We start from the raw sequence: 21,042 nt of genomic DNA, 5'->3' as shown, positions 1-21,042 counted from the left end.
GACTGGCGGCCGCAAGGTCTTGTCCCTTCAGTGGCGGGGTTTTGCTATGACGTGCACATGGGGCAACAAGACACTTCATGGCACACAAGGCTAAGGCAAAGTTTGTGCTTCTTTCGAAAGTGATAGCTGGTATGGGACGACTATGCACTAAGTGGCATGGACTACATGGAATGTGCACTTGAAGATGCGTTTGATCAACTTACGCTAGACAGTTGTGCACGAAGTGGTACGTAGGGCCAATAAAAATGATTCAGTACATAGAAAACTGTTGTGGCACGGCCTTTGGTCGTTGGGCTGTTCAGACTAGGCAGTCCGGCACGTTGCGGGTTTGCAAAAAATTCTATGGCCGTGACAAATTGGTATCCGAGCAGAAAGATTCATGGAGACCTTGTTTTTCTTTGTATGCGACACTGAAGAGAACAACGATGGTTTATCTTGGTTAAATAATTTTGCGCAGCTGAAGTATGATTGATCGAGCACAGAAGCAGGATGTTATGGGACATCTTGTCGATGCTAAGCAAAAGTGTAAGATTGTTATTAATGACTACAATTATTAATAAAAATCTATTTCATATGGTCAAATCAAACTATTTGCTGCAATCAGGGCTGGGTTGGGCTAGGACTGGGCTACAAAAATAGATAAAAATCTATTTCATATGGAATCAGGGCTGGGCTAGGACTGGACTTTTAAAAAAAAAAGAAAATTAACTGTTTCGGGAGGCAGGACTGGGCTACAGCCCAATCCTGCCCCCACCCCAGCTCCGCCTCTGACAACAAACTTGGTGGGAGTTCTGGGATCAGAGACCTAATGAAGCTGACTAAGTCTGTCATACGTATAAACCCACGGCACACCCATCAAGCTTTGGCTGAGCAAGGGCTTATCTGTTACCCTCATTCATGTAAGGGGCTGATACTTAATTATGGGAATGGAACCCTGATCACCCGGTTATCATCCAAGGTCTCCTCCACTGTGCCAAACCCTTGGGGGCATTTAAGGCCATAATTGTTAGGGAGTAATTTTATAGTTAAGTTTTAAAATGTTTAAATTTTACATCCCATTGCTTAGGTCGTGCTCGGATGATCTTGTGGTAATAAATCCAAGTGAATGGAGGCCTAGACCCACTAAAAAGAAGCACCCGAATCAACCTCTTGTTTTATTCTTTTTCGTATTTTTAAAACTTTTTGTCATTTCTATGATTTTTTGAATTCAAAATATAAATTGACCTATTCAAACCTGAATCGCACGCATAGAAAAATTATGACAAAAGGTTATCTACCTTCCGACATTTCTCTGACTTGGGTTTTGATGCTTGGCTGAGAGTGGCCGACACGTTACCCCCATTCAAACCGGTTTTGGATGATTCCGATTGGATCAATATGTAGTTATTTTTACTGAATTGATCCATGTAATTGGTTTTTAGATTCTAGATGCAAACTCACAGTTAAAATGGAAAATTACAATGCCAAATTTGTAGCCAACTTTCTAAATTGATAAGTCTTATGCATGTTCAGATTCTAGTCCTTCATTGAATTATTCAGACTGAATTCCGATCGTTATTCAGGTTTTATATGTACTATTGAATCGGACAAAGTGGATTCAGATTCGGTTGGATATCCCACCAAAATCTCATCCACAGAAAAAATGAATATTTTATCGCACAACGACTTTCGTTTTATAACGTTCTCCAAATAACAAAAAAAAAGCAATAACAATTTTAGAGTCAAGTAAAATAATAAAATATTTTAAGACGTTGAGAGTTTGCTTAAGATGTTGGTCATTTATCATCTTTCCATCTCAACCACTCTTTCTAAGTAGTTTGAACGAGTCAACTGCTAGGCATTCTCTCCCACTGAGATGATAGGTAAGTTTGATAAGTTGGAGAGTGGTTAACCTTTATCATAAATAACACATAACCCACGCCATGTGCCACTTAATGTGCAAGTTTGAGAAAGTCAAGAGAGTTGCTAACCTTAACCATAAATGATGTCGGACCCAAGCCATCTACTACTGATCGGTGTATATATAGCAGGAGAATTATCAAGTATGGACAACCGAGTTGGGTGATGGCTAGGGGTGGGCATCGGGCTGGGTTGACTGGGCCGTTGACCGATTGTCCTGGCCCATCGTTGCTCTAACCAAGCTGTTGACCACACTAAAAGAGTTCTGCGGATTAGTGACGGACGCTATCTGATGCTAATCCATCACAATTCCGTCTGAACTTTTTAGCGACGGATTGACTATGGCTTAACGACGGATATCATCCATCATAATTTTTTGGTTGCTAATTAACGGCAGAACTGATCTGTCGCTACTTTTATCGCTAATTCGCGATAGATTAACGAATGTCATGATCCGTCGCTAATCCGTCATTAAATAAGCATCGATTTAGTTTTGCAACATATACATATCCGTCGATAATCCATCGTTAAAATTTAACGATGAATACGTATCTGTCTCTAATATCCGTCGCCAATTTAGCAATGGATTACATTTTGTCGCAAAACATCGGCTGATTCAGTTTTTGAGATAGATAAATATTCGTCGCTAAATTGGCGACGGATAATATTCGTCGTAAAATTTATAAAAAAAAATTGTTTGAAATATAATAAATATTGAGAAAAAAATTATCGTTATACAATTTATATAACTTGTGTATAAAAAATAAAGTACACACAAAAAATACATATACAAAGCAGGTGTAACAAATTTAACATAAGATATAAGTGAAACAGATTTAACAACCCAGTATAATCCTCACCAAGTTCTAATTAGTTACAAGTGAGCATATACTAAGAGTTTCATTTGAAACAAATTCAACACATAAATCTAATTCTCGCCAAGATTCGGATCTTCATTGTCTCGATCTGCCCCTTCATTCATGCCTCCATTAGTTCCTCTACGCTGATCATCTCCAGCATCCTACAAGAAAACCGAAATATCAGTATTGATAAACAAAATATAATGAAATAAATTATATGCAATGCACCTAATCTAAGGCAATCAAAGTAACATGGCTGAATGACACATAGACTAACAATAAAGTGAAGAACATTAATAGAATTCAGAGGTTGTCAAAAAACTTTCATAGTGATTCAATCATGCATATATGTGTTATAAGGGAGTCAAAAAATTTCATAGTGATTCAATTATGCATATATGTGTTCTAAGGTTGTCAAAAAACTTTCATAGTGATTCAATCATGCTTATATGTGTTCTAAGATTGTCAAACAACTTTCATAGTGATTCAATCATGCATATATGTGTTATAAGGCAGTCAAAAAAAAATATAGTGATGAAATCATGCATATATGTGTTCCAAGGTTGTCAAAAAACTTTCATAGGGATTCAATCATGCATATATGTTTTATAAGGCAGTCAAAAAACTTTCATAGTGATGAAATCATGCTTATATGTGTTTTAAGGTTGTCAAAAAACTTTCATAGTAATTCAATCATGCATATATATGTTATAAGGTAGTCAAAAAACTTTCATAGTGATAAAACCATGCTTATATGTGTTCTAAGGTTGTCAAAAAACTTTCATAGTAATTCAATCATGCATATATATGTTATAAGGCAGTCAAAAATTTTCATAGTGATGAAATCATACATATATGTGTTATAAGGCAGTCAAAAAAATTTATAGTGATGAAATCATACATATATGTATTATAAGGCAGTCAAAAATTTTTATAGTAATGAAATCATGCATATATGTGTTCTAAGGTTGTCAAAAAACTTTCATAGTGATTCAATCATGCTTATATGTGCTTTAAGGTTGTCAAAAAACTTTCATAGTGATGAAATTATGCTTATATGTGTTCTAAGATTGTCAGAAAACTTTCATAGTGATTCAATCGTGCGCATATGTGTTATAAGGCAGTCAAAATATTTCATAGTGATGAAATCATGCTTATATGTGTTCTAAGGCAGTCAAAAATTTTCATAGTGATGAAATCATGCATATATGTGTTTTAAGGTTGTCAAAAAACTTTTATAGTGATTCAATTATGCTTATATGTGTTATAAGACAGTCAAAAAACTTTCATAGTGATGAAATCATGCTTATATGTATTCTAAGGCTGCCAAAAAAATGTCATAGTGATTCAAGCATGCATATATGGTTTTTAAGGCAGTAAAAAAACTTTCATAGTGATGAAAATCATGCTTATATGTGTTCTAAGGTTGGCAAAAAACTTAACTATGGCAGGAGGGCGGAAGCCCCCTGCCAGAAAGTATCAATGGTAGGGGACGAGGCTCCTTGTCGGCCGAGCAAACACAACAGCAAGGGGGCAGATCCCTCCTGCCATTGTTGCTTAAACAAGGGCAGGGGGCGGAGCCCCCATACGAAATGTACTACCAGGGCTCCCTTGCCGACAGGTTGGAAAGAGGGACATGGGGGAGGCACAAGGGTACTGGAGGCGAGCTCACCAACGTGGTCACTGGTGGGATTCGATCGAGTTGCCGGAGCTGGAGGAACAGGCGGTGGGTTGCCAGTGGGTTCGTTGAGGGAAGAAGGGGAGATGGCGGCGATCGAAGAGGGGGTAGCCGATGGTCAGTGGTCATCGGTGGCAACAGGGAAGAAGGAGACATTGGTGGTGTTCGGATGGGTGGCTGGTGGCTTCGGTCGCCGACGCTTGCTCAAAGGATGGGAGGCGATGACGGTGGATCAAGCGATGAAAGACAAAGGACGATGGATCGGCGGAAGAGAGGAGAGAGAGAGAGAGAGCAGGGAAATAATTTTGTGCCCTAGATAGGTCATTTTACATCAAAAATTAGCGACGGATATATTCTGTCTCAAAATCCGTCGCTACTTAGGAATAGAAAAATTTTGACGTTAATCCGTTGCTAAGTTACGATGAAGTTTGAGATAATTTTTTTCGTCGTAAATCCATCGTTAATCAGTGATGGAGTTTGAGACTGGATTTATCTGTCATTACTTAGCGATGGATTTTGAGACAGAATTTTTTCGTCACTAATTCTGCAACTAATTTCGATTTTAAGGACGACTAGTTTTCTCTTGCTAATCTGTCGCAAATTTGAAATAGATTATTTTCATCATAAATTTTTAGTGTTAATTAACGCTTTTCTTGTAGTGCCAAGTTGGCCAGGCCCTTCATGATGGGTCGGACCATTTGTTCGGATCGGCCTACCGGTTGGGAAAAACCCCAACCTACGAATGCCATTAGGCCCATGGGATTAATCGAGTCGGGTCTATTATATAATATATTATATATATTATATATATTATATATATTATGTTATGTATAATGTATATAATATATTAAAAAACCTTTTGTTTATGGTAAACATGTCACTTGCTGATTGAATTACATATAAAGTTTTTTGATTGCCTTAGAACACATATGAGCATGATTGAATCACATATAAAGTTTTTTGACTGCCTTAGAACACATATAAGCATGATTGAATCACATATAAAGTTTTTTAACTGCCTTAGAACACATATAAGCATGATAGAATCTCATATAAAGTCTTTTTACTGTCTTAGAACACATATGAGCATGATTGAATCACATATAAAGTTTTTTAATTGCCAACATATATGAGCATGATAGAATCTCATATAATTTTTTTTTACTGCCTTAGAACACATATGAGCAAGATAGAACACTACAAGAAAAATGGCCATTAGCGACGGAAGTTTGCGACGGATTTTTTCTGTCGCAACTTTGCGGCAGATTAATGAGAGAAACAAATCCGTCGCTAAAATCTGTAATATTTATGAAAATAGTGACAAAAACTTTTGTCGCCAAATCCATCGCTAATTAGCGATGGTTTAGCGACGTCACGTTTTTGTCGCAAGACCCGCAACATTTAGCGATGGATTTGGCGATAGAGGTTTTTTCGTCGCTACGTAGCGATGACGTTAACGACAAAAATATTTTGTCGCTAACTGGTCATGTAAATTTGCGACGGAGTTGCGACAGAAGTAGGCCGTTGCCAAATCCGTCGCTAACACTACAAAAAAATTGCTAATTAGCGACAAAATTAACGAGGGAATTTTTCCGTTGCTAATCCGTCACTAATTAGCGACAAAAAAATTTCCTCGCTAATTTCGTCGCTACTTTTCGATTTAAACCGTCCCACCTAAGGCGCAAAATTTTCCCTCTCTCCCTCGTTCAAAATTTAAACTGATGTGAGATTTAAACCGTTCCCAAACGAGCGTTCTTATGAGCAAGTTCCCTGTCTCCATCCTGATCTTCCCCTTCGACCCCATCGGAGCCCAGGCGTCGAGGAGGTCAAGCGACCACTGGCAATTCCGCAAGAGGAGGCTACCAGTCAATCCGATCCAGTTCTTCTGATCGTAGATCATCTCGTTCCACCCGTGCATCACCAAATTGGAGTCCTTGTAGCGATCCCAGGGGAGCTCGAAGACCATGTCAGTAAACAAGGCATCATTGTCCATCCACCAGAGGAATTCGACCTCCAGGTGCGAGAGGAGGAGCTTCCGAATCAGCGAGAGCTTCGCCCAGAAGTCGGCCATCTCGGCGTCGAGGAGGGCCATGTTGTAGAAGATCTCGATGCAGTGGAGGCGGCAATAATCGATCTTGTTCTTGATCAATTTCAGAGGGCAATGGTCGCCCATTGGGTTTACGCATGCCTTTGGCAACGAGCCGGTGACGAGGAGGACCCGGAGCTTGCCGGGGGAGACGAAATTGGGAAAATGCGGGTGGCAAGTGATCCATTCCGACCTCTGCGAGTCCCAATCAAAGATCTTGGGGCCGAAGGAGTACGGTTTGCTGGGATCCGATGGTGGGTCGTCGTCCTCCTTCGCCGCTGCCGACGAATCAGTCCAAGTCCAGCCTATTGCTGCCGAAATACCGCCCGGCAGGGAGTAATTTTTTTTATTTTTTTTTTATTTTTTAGCGACGGATATTATCCATCGCTAATTTAAAATAGTGACAGACTCGCGACGGATCATTTCCGTCGCTAATCCATCATAAATTAGAAATGAAAGTTGCGACGAATAAGTTTTGTCGCTAGTTAGTGACAAAAAATTTATGATGGAAGCTATCTGTCGCTAAACAGTTTAGCGACGGATTAGCGATGTATTTAGGCCGTCGTTAATTCACAAGTTTCTTGTAGTGGAATCACATATAAAGTTTTTTTACTGCCTTAGAACATATATGAGCATGATAGAATCACATATAAAGTTTTTTAACTGCCTTAAAACACATATGAGCATGATTGAATCACTATGCAAGGATTTTTACTGCCTTAGAACACATATGAGCATGATAGAATCACGTATAAAGTTTTTTTACTGCCTTAGAACACATATGAGCATGATTGAATCACTATGCAAGTTTTTTTACTGCCTTAGAACACATATGAGCATGATAGAATCACATATAAAGTTTTTTTACTGTCTTAGAACACATATGAGCATGATAGAATCACATATAAAGTTTTTTTACTGCCTTAGAACACATATGAGCATGATTGAATCACATATAAAAATTTTTGACTGCCTTAGAACACATATGAGCATGATTGAATCACATATAAAGTTTTTTACTATTTTATAACACATATGAGCATTTTGTTTATATTTTGTTTATAATTACTAACATTTTCGTTCTCTTGCAGGATGCTGGAGATAATCAGCGTAGAGGAGCTGATGGAAGTATGGAGGGAGGGGTAGATCTAGAAAATGAAGAGGATGATGCCCCGAATCTTGACGATGGTTAGATTCATGTATTTAATTTGTTTGACATACTTGTAACTAATTATAACTCGGCAAAGACTGTATTTGGTTGTTTAACTTAGAACTTGTGTTAATTTTGTTTCACCTGTATATGTATTTTTTTTGTGTACTTTGCTTTTTATAAGCAGGTTATATGAATTATATAACGAGAATTTTTTCTCGAGTTTCATATTTCAATTTTTATTTTTATTTTTTTAATATTAGCGATGAAAATATACATCGTGAATTCGTCGCCAATTTCAATCAGGCGATGGTTTGCGACGGACATTAATCCATAGCTAATTCGTCGCTGACTTGCCAACCAAAAGTTAGCGACGAATTATATCCAGATATCATCTGTCGTTACTCTGTCGCTAATTAGCGATGGATTAGCAACAAAAATACATTGTCGCTAAGCCATCGCTAATTGGTGACAGATTGGCGACAGATAAATTTTGATGCAATTTAGTGACTAGGTTTATGTGACAGACGCTATCCGTCACTAAACACGTTAGCGACGGAGTTTGCGATGGATAGCGTCCGTCGCTAATACACATTTTTCTTGTAGTGGTAGGGGTGGCAATCGGTTCGGGTCGGCGGGTCAGGTTAACGGGTTGGCGGGTCAGAATATCACAACATGAACACAACCCGTTTATTAAATGGGTCGAATGTGGCAAACACGAACATGACTCATTTATTAAACAGGTAACCCGATACGACACGATTAACCCATTTAATAAACAGGTTGGGTCGACATGACACGATTATACGACACAGCGACCCATTTATTAAATGGGTCGACCCGATAACCGACCTGTCTAACCCGAATAACACAATTAGAAACACACAAAAAAATACATATTATACTTTTTTTCTACAAATCTCAATATGAAATTGTACTACCAACATTAACATAAAACTTTAACATAAAGTCATAAACATAACGGGTTAACGGGTCGGGTTAACGGGTTGACGGGTTCATGTAAACGGGTTGACCCACCTCCCTTAACCCGTTTATTAAACGGGTTGGCATACCCCTAACACGAACACGACCCGTTTAATAAACGGGTTAGGCGGGTCGACCCATTTACGACGCGAACCCGTTTAAGCCAAACCCTAACCCGAACCCGTTTAATAAACGGGTTGGCGGGTCGGGTCAGATTTTGCCACCCCTATACGAAAGTGCTTGTTGTTAACGGCTTGGTGGTTCATTTGGAAAGAGAGAGTAACGCTTGAATTTTTAGAGATACTGCATCAAGCAGCACTATTGTGGCTAAACCTATTCTTTCGGACGTCTACTACTTGGTGGTTAATAGGTGGCCTAAATCTGATGCTGCATGGCTTCCGCCACTTTTTCCCGTTGCATTGATCTATTCAGCAGGTTTTCGGCCCATCTCCCTTCGGCGCAATCTCTAACTATGTAACTTGCTTTAATTTTATTAATAAAATGTTTTCTTATCTCTTAAAAAAAAATAACAGGTTAGCAAAATTTGATGGCAGACAGATCCAAATACAGACTTAAAATAATGTCAACAAAAAACCTTGTTGTTTATGGTAAACACGTCACTTGCTGATGACTTCATTAGGGATGCCAACGAAAAGAATGTATATTTTTCAAGTATAGAGGTCCCCATGGACGACTTCATTAGGGTTTATTTAATTAATTGAAAATATCATGTAAGCCGACAATTCCTAGACAATAATTTTTACCGTTAAATTTTAAAATGTTCGAATTTTATGTGGTTGCTTAGACTTCGGACCGATTCCATTCAAGCCTGAATTGAAAGCAAAAGAAAATTAATGCTCCAACTATGCACCGACAACTTAGTGGTTTGGCTTAGACCCACAACTATTTATGACAAAAATTATTCCACCCTCTTGACTTTTCTCAAACTTCATTTTCATGCTTTGGCTGAGCATGAGAGTAGGCATGACCCACACTTGACCCCATTCAAACGATACAGCAATAAGTGGCCGAGAGGATGATAGATGGCTTGCTTTTATATTAAGCAGTTCTGGTGTAGATTTAGTGATTTAGACGGGTCAGATTTGATTAAGGCGTAGGTATTTAAATTTTTACTGAATTCGATCGATTCCCATTGGTATGGTTATATAACTGGTAGGGGTCTGCCTAACCCTGCTTTCTCTGTCAAAAAAAAAAAAAAGGCTTGAATGCCAAATCGAGATCCAACTAGCTAAATTGATAAATCTTATAAGTATTCAGCGGATTCGGGTTATTTGTGGATTAGGTTAGATTCAAATTCAGAGGGAATAGGATTGTTAATCACATTTTGTATGTTCTATCCGAACGGACTAAATGGATACAGGACACGGATTCAGTTGGATATCCCACCCAAAACACATCCACTGAAATATGAATATCTTATGGATCACAAATCTTGCTGACTACCACATTCAATTATAAACAGTGCAAAAAACTTGGTAGGAGTTAGATCTGCACCAAAGACTTTAGTGAAATGACAATTCACCAAAAAAAAAAAATTAAGTTAAAGCAATTTTAGCGTCCACTAAAACAAATCTAGTATTTAGACATTGAAGGTACTTTTGGTCTGATTTTGTTTTTGAAAAGTGAAAATATAGTTCAAAATAGATTTACTTTCAAAATCTCACAAATTTAAAATCTGGTGAGACCTTACGAAAAAGTGTACCTCACACAAATGAGATTCACTTTCTAAATCTCACTTCTGACTTCTGAGGTTATATCTTAACTCACTTTTTATGAGTTTGCTGTTGAGACTCTCTGCAAATTTTTTGTTTTTTGTTTTTGTCTGATTGCTTTTGGGATAGTGTTCACTAAAGTCTATTAGCAAGTGAATCTCAAGTGATCAAACCAAACATATCTTGAGAGTTTACCTTACAACAAATACCTCGCTATTTTGCATGAGGAAACAGGTCCCGTTGGAGTTTTTCTGAACCAGGTTGTAGGAGCTTATGGGAATCAGGTAATATTGAACATCACCATTAGTGGTGATTATTTGCAATGATCACCACACATCACAGTGGTATGGTGGGCTCTCCGAAGGCCATCTCCATACCAGTTTGCTTACAAGTCGTTGGTTTACTAACTCCAAAAGACATGATTATTTGCACACAATCACCTACAAAATACTTCAACAAAAATTTAGTAAGATGTAAGCCCATTAAGCAACAAAGAATTTGAGGGTTATTTTCACTATTTTAGAATATCTAACTCTGCAGTGTGAACTGGTTGAGGGCAATGATGATTAGCATTATTTGACAAGTGTCATAAAAACTTCGTCGTGTACCATGAAATTCTGAAAAAGTTTGTGTATCTTTTAGAATTGCAATCAAAAGGTTAGTCTATAACTTGAGAATTCTCATTGATGCCAAGTTAATGGCAGGCGCGACTTGAATAAATAACGGGTCAACAAAATTTAAAATAAGAAGCCAACAAATTTTTTTTAAGTATATGTCACTGATCTGACGCTTGCTGTGCATTACCTGACATGCCAATGAGAAGAATCTCATCTACTTATACATTTTGTTAAGCAGATCGGTTCTTATGGATTAGGGGTGTCAACAGGTCGGGTTTGGTTAGGACCCAGGTGGTACCAAACTTGGACCCAGTTTTTTGGTATGGTATTCGGCCTGGATTCAGGTCTAATCGGATCCACTATAAGAAAAACCATACCCGAACTCAATAAGAAATACATGAACCAGACTCGGACTATACCCGGTAAAACCATATTTTTTTTTATCATTTTTATATTTAAAAAAGTGCAGGTCTTAATCGGAACTTGGGTCAGTCCTGATCTGGTATAAAATTTCACAAACTATACCTGGGTCCATGTATTCATCTGACCTTCGGGTCCAGACTCGAGTTTTAATCAGGTTTTATTATTTATCACCATACCTGGACCCTATAGGGTTTTGTTTGGGTCGGGTCTGGGTAAACCAGGCCCGTTGACACCCCCTACGATGGATGGCTATATTAAGGGTTATTTAGTTGAAACCGTGTCCCACGTTCATGATAGCAATCATTTAAGTTGTCCATTTTTTCTTATGAAAGATGAGAAAACCACGGATCAGAAACCTAATCAGGCTGACTAAGTCTGTCGACAATACGTATTGTCACTATTCCGACAGGATAAATTAACCCAAGGCACACCCATCAAGCTTTGGCTGAGCAAGGGGTTATCTGTTACCCTCATTTATATAAGGGGCTGATACTTATGAGAATGAAACCCTGATCACCCGCTTATCAGTCAGACTCAGGGTCTCCTCCACTGTGCCAAACGCTTGGGGCATTTAAGGCTATAATTGTTAGGGAATAATTTTATAGTTAAGTTTTAAAATGTTTAAATTTTAACCCCAATTGCTTAGGTAGTGTTCGGATGATCTTGGGGTAATAAATCCAAGTGAATGGAGGCCTAGCCCCAATAAAAAAAGCACCCGGGTCAGCCTATTCTTTTATTTTTTTTCGTATTTTTAAAACTCTGTCTTCTCTATGATGTTTTGAATTAAAAATATAAATTAACCTATTGAAGCCTGAATCGCACGCATAGAAAAATTAATGATTTGGCTTAGGCCCATAGGTATTTATGGCAAAAGGTTATCTACCCTCCGACATTTCTCTGACTTGGGTTTTCATGCTTGGCTGAGAGTGACCGACACGTTACTCCATTCAAACCAGTTTTGGTACTGTGGCCCTCTGCTTTAGAGGGATTTAGATGATTCAGATTGGATCAAGATGTAGATGTTTTTACTGAATTGATCCATGTAATTGGTTTTTAGATTCTAGATGTAAACTCACAGTTAAAATGGAAAATTTCAATGCCAAATTTGTAGCCAACTTTCTAAATTGATAAATCTTATGCATGTTCAGATTCGGGGTCATTCATTGGATTATTCAGACTGAATTCAGATCGTTATTCAGATTTTATATGTTCTGTTGAATCGGACTAAGTGGATTCAGATTCGGTTGGATATCCCACCAATATCTCATCCACAGAAAAAATGAATATTTTATCGCACCACGACTTTCTTAAATAACATTCTCCAAAAAACAATAACAAATTTAGAGTCAAGTAAAATAATAAAATATTTTAAGACATTGAGAGTTTGCCTAAGAAACTGATTTATTCAGAAGTAGCTTTCATAATTAATACTCTTCACATGTTTGCTCTCGACCACGTCCCCCTTCACTTGGTATATCACGGCATAGGTGGGGAATGAAGTTTTTTTTTTTTATAGGTGGGCAATGAATTGCTTTGCCATGACCTAACAACTCCCTCCAAATAAGGTGTAAAACAGACCCAGCTCAAGGTCGGGTTTACGTAGGCCGGGTCCAGATCATAGTAATGGAAGGTTTTGATGGTTCACCACTCATCAGCAACGAACGGTGATAAATCAAATCCGGCCCATTTAAACCCTAAATTAAATAGGTCATTTATCATCTTTCCATCTCAGCCACTCTTTCTAAGTAGTTTGAACGAGTCAACTGCTAGGCATTCTCTCCCTCACTCATGTATAAAAAATATAGTCAGATGGTGATAGGTAAGTTTGATAAGTTGGAGAGCGGTTAACCTTTATCATAAATAACACATGGCCCAACCCATGTGCCACTTAATGCGCATGTTTGTGAAATTCAAGACAGTTACTAACCTTAACTAGGGGTGGCAATTTCTGACACGACCCGCCAACCTGCTTCTTAGGCGGGTTCGGGTTTGGCTTAACACCACAACAAAGCAGTGGATTAGCGATGACCACATTCCGTCGCTAATCCGTCGCTAACCGGCTTAATTAGCGACGACGAGGCGACGGTATGCTTACGTCTCGAATTTTTCGACGCTAACTGGCGACAGAATAAATTCGTCGTCCGGTCCGTCGCTAATTGCAACGGAATAACGAGCGATGTATTCCGAAGTCAATCCGCCGGTACTAAACGACAACCTCAGCTTGGCGACGGATTTACGTTCGTCGCTAAGCCGTCGCTAGATTTATATGCATAGCGACGGATGTTTCCATCGCTAATCCATCGCAAACACGAAAAAATAAAAAAATTTATTTGAAAATTAAATACCGAGAACGGTACAATTTATATTTCCTGTACAATTTATATTTCCTGTAAATAAAAAACAAACTACACATAAAATTCCATATAAAAGGAATCTACAACAATTAATCGTTCCACCTTAAAATTAACAAGTTTAATTATTTACAATTCAACAATTACAATTAGGAAACAAAAAAAAATAGAATTTCTTCAACACAGTTCTCTAATCATCGCCAAGATTTTGTGCGTCTTCTTGTTCATTGCCTTTATCAGTCCCTTCAGCTCCGCTATGCTGATTATCGCTAGCAGCCTACACAAGAAATGAACAGTCAGTATTGATAAACAAAATATAATGAAATAAATTACACACTATATGTGATTCTATCATGTGCTCATATGTGTTCTAAGGCAATAAAAAAACTTTATATGTGATTCTATCATGCTCATATGTGCTCTAAGGCAGGCAAAAAACTCTATATGTGATTCTATCATGAATTATATGTGTTTTAAGGCATTAAAAAAAAATTATGTGATTATATCATGCTCAAATGAGTTCTAAGGCAGCTAGAAAAACTCTATATGTGATTCTACTATGCTCATATGTGCTTTAAGGCAGGCAAAAAGCTATATATGTGATTCGATCATGCTCGTATGTGTGCTAAGGCAGTCAAAAAGTTTAATATGTGATTATAGCATGCTCATATGTGTTCTATGGCAGACAGAAAAACTCTATATGTGATTCTATCATGCTCATATGTGCTCTAAGGCAGGCAAAGCAAAAAAAATTATATGTGTTTCTATCATGAATGATATATGTTCTAAGACAGTAAAAAAACTCTATATGTGATTTTGGCATGCTCATATGTGTTTTAAGGTAGTAAAAAAATTGAATATGTGATTATAACATGCTCATATGTGTTCTCAGGCAGTCAAAAAACTGAATATGTGATTATAGCATGCTCATATGTGTTCTAAGGCAGTCAAAAAAACTTTATATGTGATTCTATCATGCTCATATGTGCTCTAAGGCAGGCAAAAAACTTTATATGTGATTATAGCATGCTCATATGTGCTCTAAGGCAGGCAAAAAACTCTATATGTGATTCTATCATGCTCATATGTGCTCTAAGGCAGGCAAAAAGTTATATATGTGATTCGATTATGCTCATATGTGTTCTAAAGCAGACAAAAAACTGAATATGTGATTATACATGAGAGGGACCTGCAATCGAAGATCCCCTGTTCAACACAAGATTGTTGATCTCATCTCGGAGAAAGGGGGCGACGGTGTCATGGAAGTAGTCATCCAATGTATCCTTAATGATCTGGCGCACATCATCATCCGAAAGAATAGGCTACTGCTTGGAGCTTATGTCGGCGGAAGAAGTCTGTGAACCGTAACTAGAAGAAGCAATAACTGGTGAAGTGTTCATATTACTCCCAAACCCGAACACACGACCTTTTTTGGGTTGACCGGCTGCAGTCACCCATGCTGCAAGATCAAATGATGGATGCTGAGTAGCGTCATCGCCATATCGCTCTATCGTTTGTTGCTCATATGCCTCCTACAAAATAATGTTTAAAGTATGCATTAATAATTAATGATAACATTATGATAACTTGCATATTGCAATGATTATTAATAGAATAAATACATACCGTTGTCGTTCTCGCCTTCTCTGATACGAAGACTCCCGTGGTTTTTCATTTATGTGTTTCAACAAACATATCCTTATATGGTACAATGTCTCCTTTTTCTGCTTCCTGCGAAGTTAAAGGACAAAAGATTTAGTTCACAAGTTTGCAACAATACTTATAAAATTAATATTATATATTGATGAGTTACCATTTTCTTCAGGTGGCTCCCAAATGTCTTAGATCCACCTGTGTGTAGATGGGCTTCGGGCATTTTCGCTCGATTTTGTGCAGCCTTCGCAGAGCGATTTCGAAATGCATCTCCCACCCACTTATCACACATTTCATCCCAATAATCTCTCTTGATAGTAATAGGGTCATGGCCCTTCCACTGTAGTGGATCATCTATTATGCCAGATGCTTTTTTTGCTGCAGTCTTCATATTGTGCAGCATGTCTGCAAATCGATTGACAGTCACCTTCTGCCACACCTTCCTTGCATCATTTTCTTTCACCGTAGTTGCGAAGCGATTCGAAGCCTAAAATATTTTCAAAAAGTTAGTATACATTACTTAAAAAAATTAAATATGAAACACATTAGCTTTGAGGAACAACTGTATACCGTGAATGAGGATCACAATCTGTCTAACACCTCCTTTAAGTACTCTTTCCATTGAGCAACCGGTCCTGAAAGATGTTGAAGAAGTGAATTCCTAATCTCCCGTACTACTTCTTGTGGCTCAAACCTCGTGTTGCACATGAATTGGTACACAGTAAATATCAATATAAAATATTTATAAGATATGCAATAATTGAAAATGAAATACTTACGGTCGATTATCGATATACACTATTCGAATGAGTCTTCTTGTGCCAAACTGAGAAGACCCTGCTTCCTCTGTTGGCTCATGACTTGTGTGATGAAATAGTGTAGGTGGGTCGTGTACAGGCGAAACATCATCTGTAAAAAAATATGTTAGAAATTCTCAGAATGCGCATTTGAACTAATCAAGCATCCAATTAGTTAAATGATATACCTATCACAGGAGCCCGTGAAGATGAAGGTTGGGTCTGGCTACTACTGGATGAGCGACCACTGTAACCTCCATGAACCATATTCTAACAAATAACATGTGTCATACAATACATTTAAATAATTCACATCAAGTATTACAATACATTCAAGTCATTCGCATCAAGTATTACAATAATTCAAATAATTCGCATCAAGTATTACAATACATTCAAATGATTCGCAACAAGTCTTACAATACATTCAAATCATTCATATTAGGTACTGCAATGCATTCAAGTCATTCACATCAAGCATTGCAATGCATTCAAATCATTCGCATCAAGTATTACAATGCATTCAAATAATTCAAATCATTCACATCAAGTATTGCAAAAATTCAAATCATTCGTTGCATAAATTACAATACATTCAAATAATTCAAATCATTCACATCAAGTATTGCAATAATTCAAATCATTCGTTGCATAAATTACAATACATTCAAATAATTCAAATCATTCACATCAAGTATTGCAATGCATTCAAATCATTCGTATCAAGTATTACAATACATTCAAATAATTCAAATCATTTACATCAAGTATTACAATGCATTCAAATAATTCAAATCATTCACATCAAGTATTGCAACAATTCAAATCATTCGTTGCATAAATTACAATACATTCAAATAATTCAAATCATTCACATCAAGTATTGCAATGCATTTAAATAGAGGTTTGTTTTATAAGATTTTGCTCACTAGCTTGAGAATTCTTCCTCGTCACTTGTTTGACTTTCTTCTTCTTCTTCTTCTTCATTGTTTACCCATCCACTTGGTACATCATTTGGATCACATTCCTCTATGAATGTTTTATCGGCCAATAAAGATATAACATGCATATCATGTGCAACATCGTGACCATAAGCGAAGTCATAGACATCATCTGATTGATAGTAATCGCTGTCTTCAGCTAACTCATCTTCCTGTAACTGATCATACTCAGGGTATAGTTTGGACTTCACCTTGCAAACTGCCCACCACTCATTTCTATCTGACTTTTTTATACTCGGATATGAAGTATAATAAACTTGTTGAGCTTGCGAGACCGTTCCAAAGTGGAAGAACTACAGACAAGAAGTATAATATACTCGGACTTCAAATTCATTAGTTGAAGAACTGCAAGCAAGATAGTGTGACTCTCGCAACCGTTCCAAAGTGGTTCATCAGCATCTCTAAGTAAATCATAAAATCTACTAGCTGCATCGTTTGGTGATTCTTCATCTACGACAGTTCTTACATCACGAGAACTCATAGCAGAACCCAGTTCTGTTCCTGCGACATCAAATATCAAATCCATATATGGAATATTGTACACCACATTCACCCGTGCATCAAAATCGTTTCTAAATTCTTCTCCATGAAACATCTAGTTCTGATAATCACTCACAAAACCCTTCCTGTATAGGTGATGTCTAACGCTATGAGGTTCTACAAATCGATTATTCTTATAAATCTTGCAGGGACACCTAATCTGACCTGTGGGATCCACTGTACTGACACTTGCCGTTGCAAATTCAATAAAACTTTTAACACCATCCATATATTCATGCGATAACTCATTGTCTATTATCCTACGGTACATCCATTCACGGTTTGCAGTCATTTTCTTATGATGCTACGAATAATAGCCTAACGAATTGAAAGAGAACAATTATAATGCTACGATGAAGAAAATATCAAATTTATCATGCAATATATGATGTCATACAATAACAAGAATTTTGATGCATGCATTAATAACTTAATATTTTCATATGCAAACTATTAATGACATGATACAATCATTTAAAGCATGCTTTCATTATACAATTTCACATGAAAGTCATAATCAAATTGAAAGTAACTACATGCAAGCATGGATACAATTACATCAAACATTGCAATACATCGTAATCATTCATATCAAACAAATGGCAAACATGTACCTGCAGCAAACACACTTCAATATCTCACTAACTACTACCATGCCTAGCATGAACTCCGTACTCTAAAAATAAGAACACTTCCATATTCATACATTAAAATCATGCTCAGCATGATCTCCGAACTCCAACAAAGCAACCGTAAATATCAACAACTAAGTGAGTGTGTGAACAATAAAGTGTTACATCTAATAAATTAAATAATATGTGATACGCTTGCATCACTTACTCATCACGGGTATTTACCCGATTTGCATTGTTTTTGTCACTTACTTACCACAGGGGGCTGAGCACGAGCTGGTTCCGTTGAAAAATCTGCACAAAAAAATGCTGTTTTAAAATGAAGTCACAAAAAAAAAAGTTGTTCCGGCAAGGGGTCGACTCCCCTGCTGCTCCGGCAGGGGGTCGACCCCCTTACGGAACATAGGGGGTTAACTGACCCCCTGTTCGGGCAGGGGGTCGACCCCCAGCCTTTCCGCCAGTGAGTCGACCCCTTGTCGGAACAGCAGGGGGTCGCCTGCCTGCCTGAGCAAGCAGAGGGTCGATCCCCTGCCTGTTCCAGCAAGGGGTTAAGCCCCTGCCGGAACAGCAGGGGGTCGACCCCTTGCCGGAAAACGCAGGGGGTCGACCCCCTGCCGGAAAACACGGTGTCGCAAACGTCGTTTACCTGTCTCCGGGCGGCGGGGCCTGCGGACGGTGGGACCGACGAACGACGGGAGTGGGTGAACGGCAGGAGCAGCGAAAGAAGAAAAGGAAAAGCTGTCTGGGATTAGGGTTATTCGAAAATTACCGACGGCTTAGCGACGGATTAATTTCGTCGCTAAGCCAACATAAATCAAATTTACGAAACGAGCGATGGACTATATTCTGTCGCCAAGTCCGTCGCTAATTAGCAACGGAACAACTTTTGTCACAAACGTCGTCGCCAAATGGTGCGGCTGTAACGACAAAACAATATGTCGCAAAAGTCATCGCTAATGAGCGACGGACTTGGTGACAGACTATATTTCATCGCTATTTTCGTAAGCTTCGTTCATTATAGCGATAGAAATATTTCGTCGCTAGTTAGCGACGGAAATATTCCGTCGCTAAAGTCCATCACTAACAACGTATTTTCTTGTAGTGTAAACTGGTTCGTGTCGTAAACGGGTCAACCCACCTAACCCGTTTATTAAACAGGTCAGGTTCGTGTTAGGGGTATGCCAACCCTCCAACCCGTTTCATAAACGGGTTAGGCGGGCAGGTCAACCTGTTTACCCGAACCTGGCCCGCCAACCCGCCCGCTAACCCGCCAACCCGTAAACTTTTCAATGTAAAACAGTTTTGGCGGGTTAAAAATTTTAATGCATGTAGGGTTCATCGATCTCTTACCCCTAGGGGTGGCAATTTCTGACACGACCCTCCAACCTGCTTCTTAGGCGGGTTCGGGTTTGGCTTAAACGGGTTCGTGTCGTAAACGTGTCAACCCGCCTAACCCGTTTATTAAACGGGTCGGGTTCGTGTTAGGGGTATGCCAACCCGGCTGACCCGTTTAATAAAGAGGGTTAGGCGGGTGGGTCAACCTGTTTACTCGAACCTGACCACCCACAACCCGTATATATTTAATTATCTATATATATTTAATTATCTAACCCTATTACCCTAAAGTGTAAAGACTTCCCTTCCTTCCTACCCAGCCACAGCCGACAGAGACCTCTCGTTTGACTCCTCTCCACCTCGTTGCCATCACGATTCACCGCACAGGCACACGCCGCATACCACCACCCTCTTCTCTCTACCTCTACATGTCGTCAAACGTTGGTTGCCACCCTCCAATTGGTCACCCCCGACCCTGAGTATCCTCCTCTCTCTCCTTCTCTCCCTCGTTATCTCTTTCACAAAACCCGGAACCAACCTCTGTTGGCCACCCTCTTTTGTCGACATAGGCACCTGACCTCCGTCGCCAGACGCCATCCACCGACATCCCTCCATGTCGGTTCTCCCCCTTCCTTTTCTCTTTTCTCTCCCTACGGTCGGCACTGACCTTTCCCCCTTTTGCCTCCTTATTTCGGGTATACTAGGGAACTAACAGGACCCACCAACCGGTTGGCGTTCACCAGTCATCGGCATAGGCAACCGCCAATGCCCTGTTCCCCTTCTATCCACCTTAATCTTGATCCCTCTTCTCTGTTTTGATTCAAGTTTCACTAAACCCTAAACCCGACCCGCCAACCCATTTACCCAACCTGACCCGTTTATTAAACGGGTTAGGCAGGTCGTGTCGGGTTACCCTTTTAATAAATGGGTCAGGTTCATGTTTGCCACAGCCGACCCGTTTAATAAACGGGTCAAGTTCGTGTTGAGGTATGCTGACCCGTCAACCCGCTGACACGACCCGCCAACCCGACCTGATTGCCACCCCTACTTACCCTCGCCAAAGTTTTGAATTCGCAATGTTTATGATTTAATGCGACAAGTTAAAAATTTTAATGCTTGTGGGGTACACCAATCACCTCCCATAAAAAAATGGGACAAGTTAATTCAGCCACGTTATGTGGTTGTCAAGATTCCTGTGTGTGGTCCGCAAGTTCCAAGGGAAAATGACAGAACACCCCCTCCAACTTTTCAAAATTGATAGGGTTAAACAGTTAAAGGCCGTCAAAACCCTGAACCTGACCCG

At 38.9% G+C, this 21,042-nt stretch overlaps 1 protein-coding gene across 1 annotated transcript; it reads right to left on the bottom strand.

Annotated features, from left to right (window-relative positions):
• Positions 1–1,224: 1,224 nt before the first annotated feature.
• Positions 1,225–20,336, bottom strand: LOC149827175 (xyloglucan 6-xylosyltransferase 2-like). Its single transcript, XM_090018457.1, has 4 exons — positions 20,278–20,336; positions 7,555–7,618; positions 6,174–6,793; positions 1,225–1,234 (listed from the first exon to the last, which is right to left on the bottom strand). The coding sequence occupies exons 1-4, from the start codon at positions 20,334–20,336 to the stop codon at positions 1,225–1,227; spliced, it is 753 nt and encodes a 250-aa protein (XP_089874583.1).
• Between the last annotated feature and the right edge of the window lie 706 nt (positions 20,337–21,042).

Source organism: Nuphar pumila, chromosome 10, assembly GCF_984573655.1.
Source record: "Nuphar pumila chromosome 10, dmNupPumi1.hap1.1, whole genome shotgun sequence".
In the NCBI taxonomy this organism is placed as follows: Eukaryota; Viridiplantae; Streptophyta; class Magnoliopsida; order Nymphaeales; family Nymphaeaceae; genus Nuphar; species Nuphar pumila.
Note: the sequence above shows the minus strand (reverse complement) of the source record. Positions and strands in the feature narration are given on the sequence as shown.

Excerpts from the sequence above, each read along its gene's own strand:
- LOC149827175 (XM_090018457.1), bottom strand. The coding sequence starts at position 20,336 with ATGGCGTCTGGCGACGGAGGTCAGGTGCCTATGTCGACAAAAGAGGGT. Across the intron at positions 7,619-20,277 it reads AAAGAGGGTGGCCAACAGAG|CATCCTGCAAGAGAACGAAA; the intron begins GTTGGTTCCGGG and ends GATTATCTCCAG. Across the intron at positions 6,794-7,554 it reads TAAACAAAATGCTCATATGT|GAGGACGACGACCCACCATC; the intron begins GTTATAAAATAG and ends GCAGCGGCGAAG.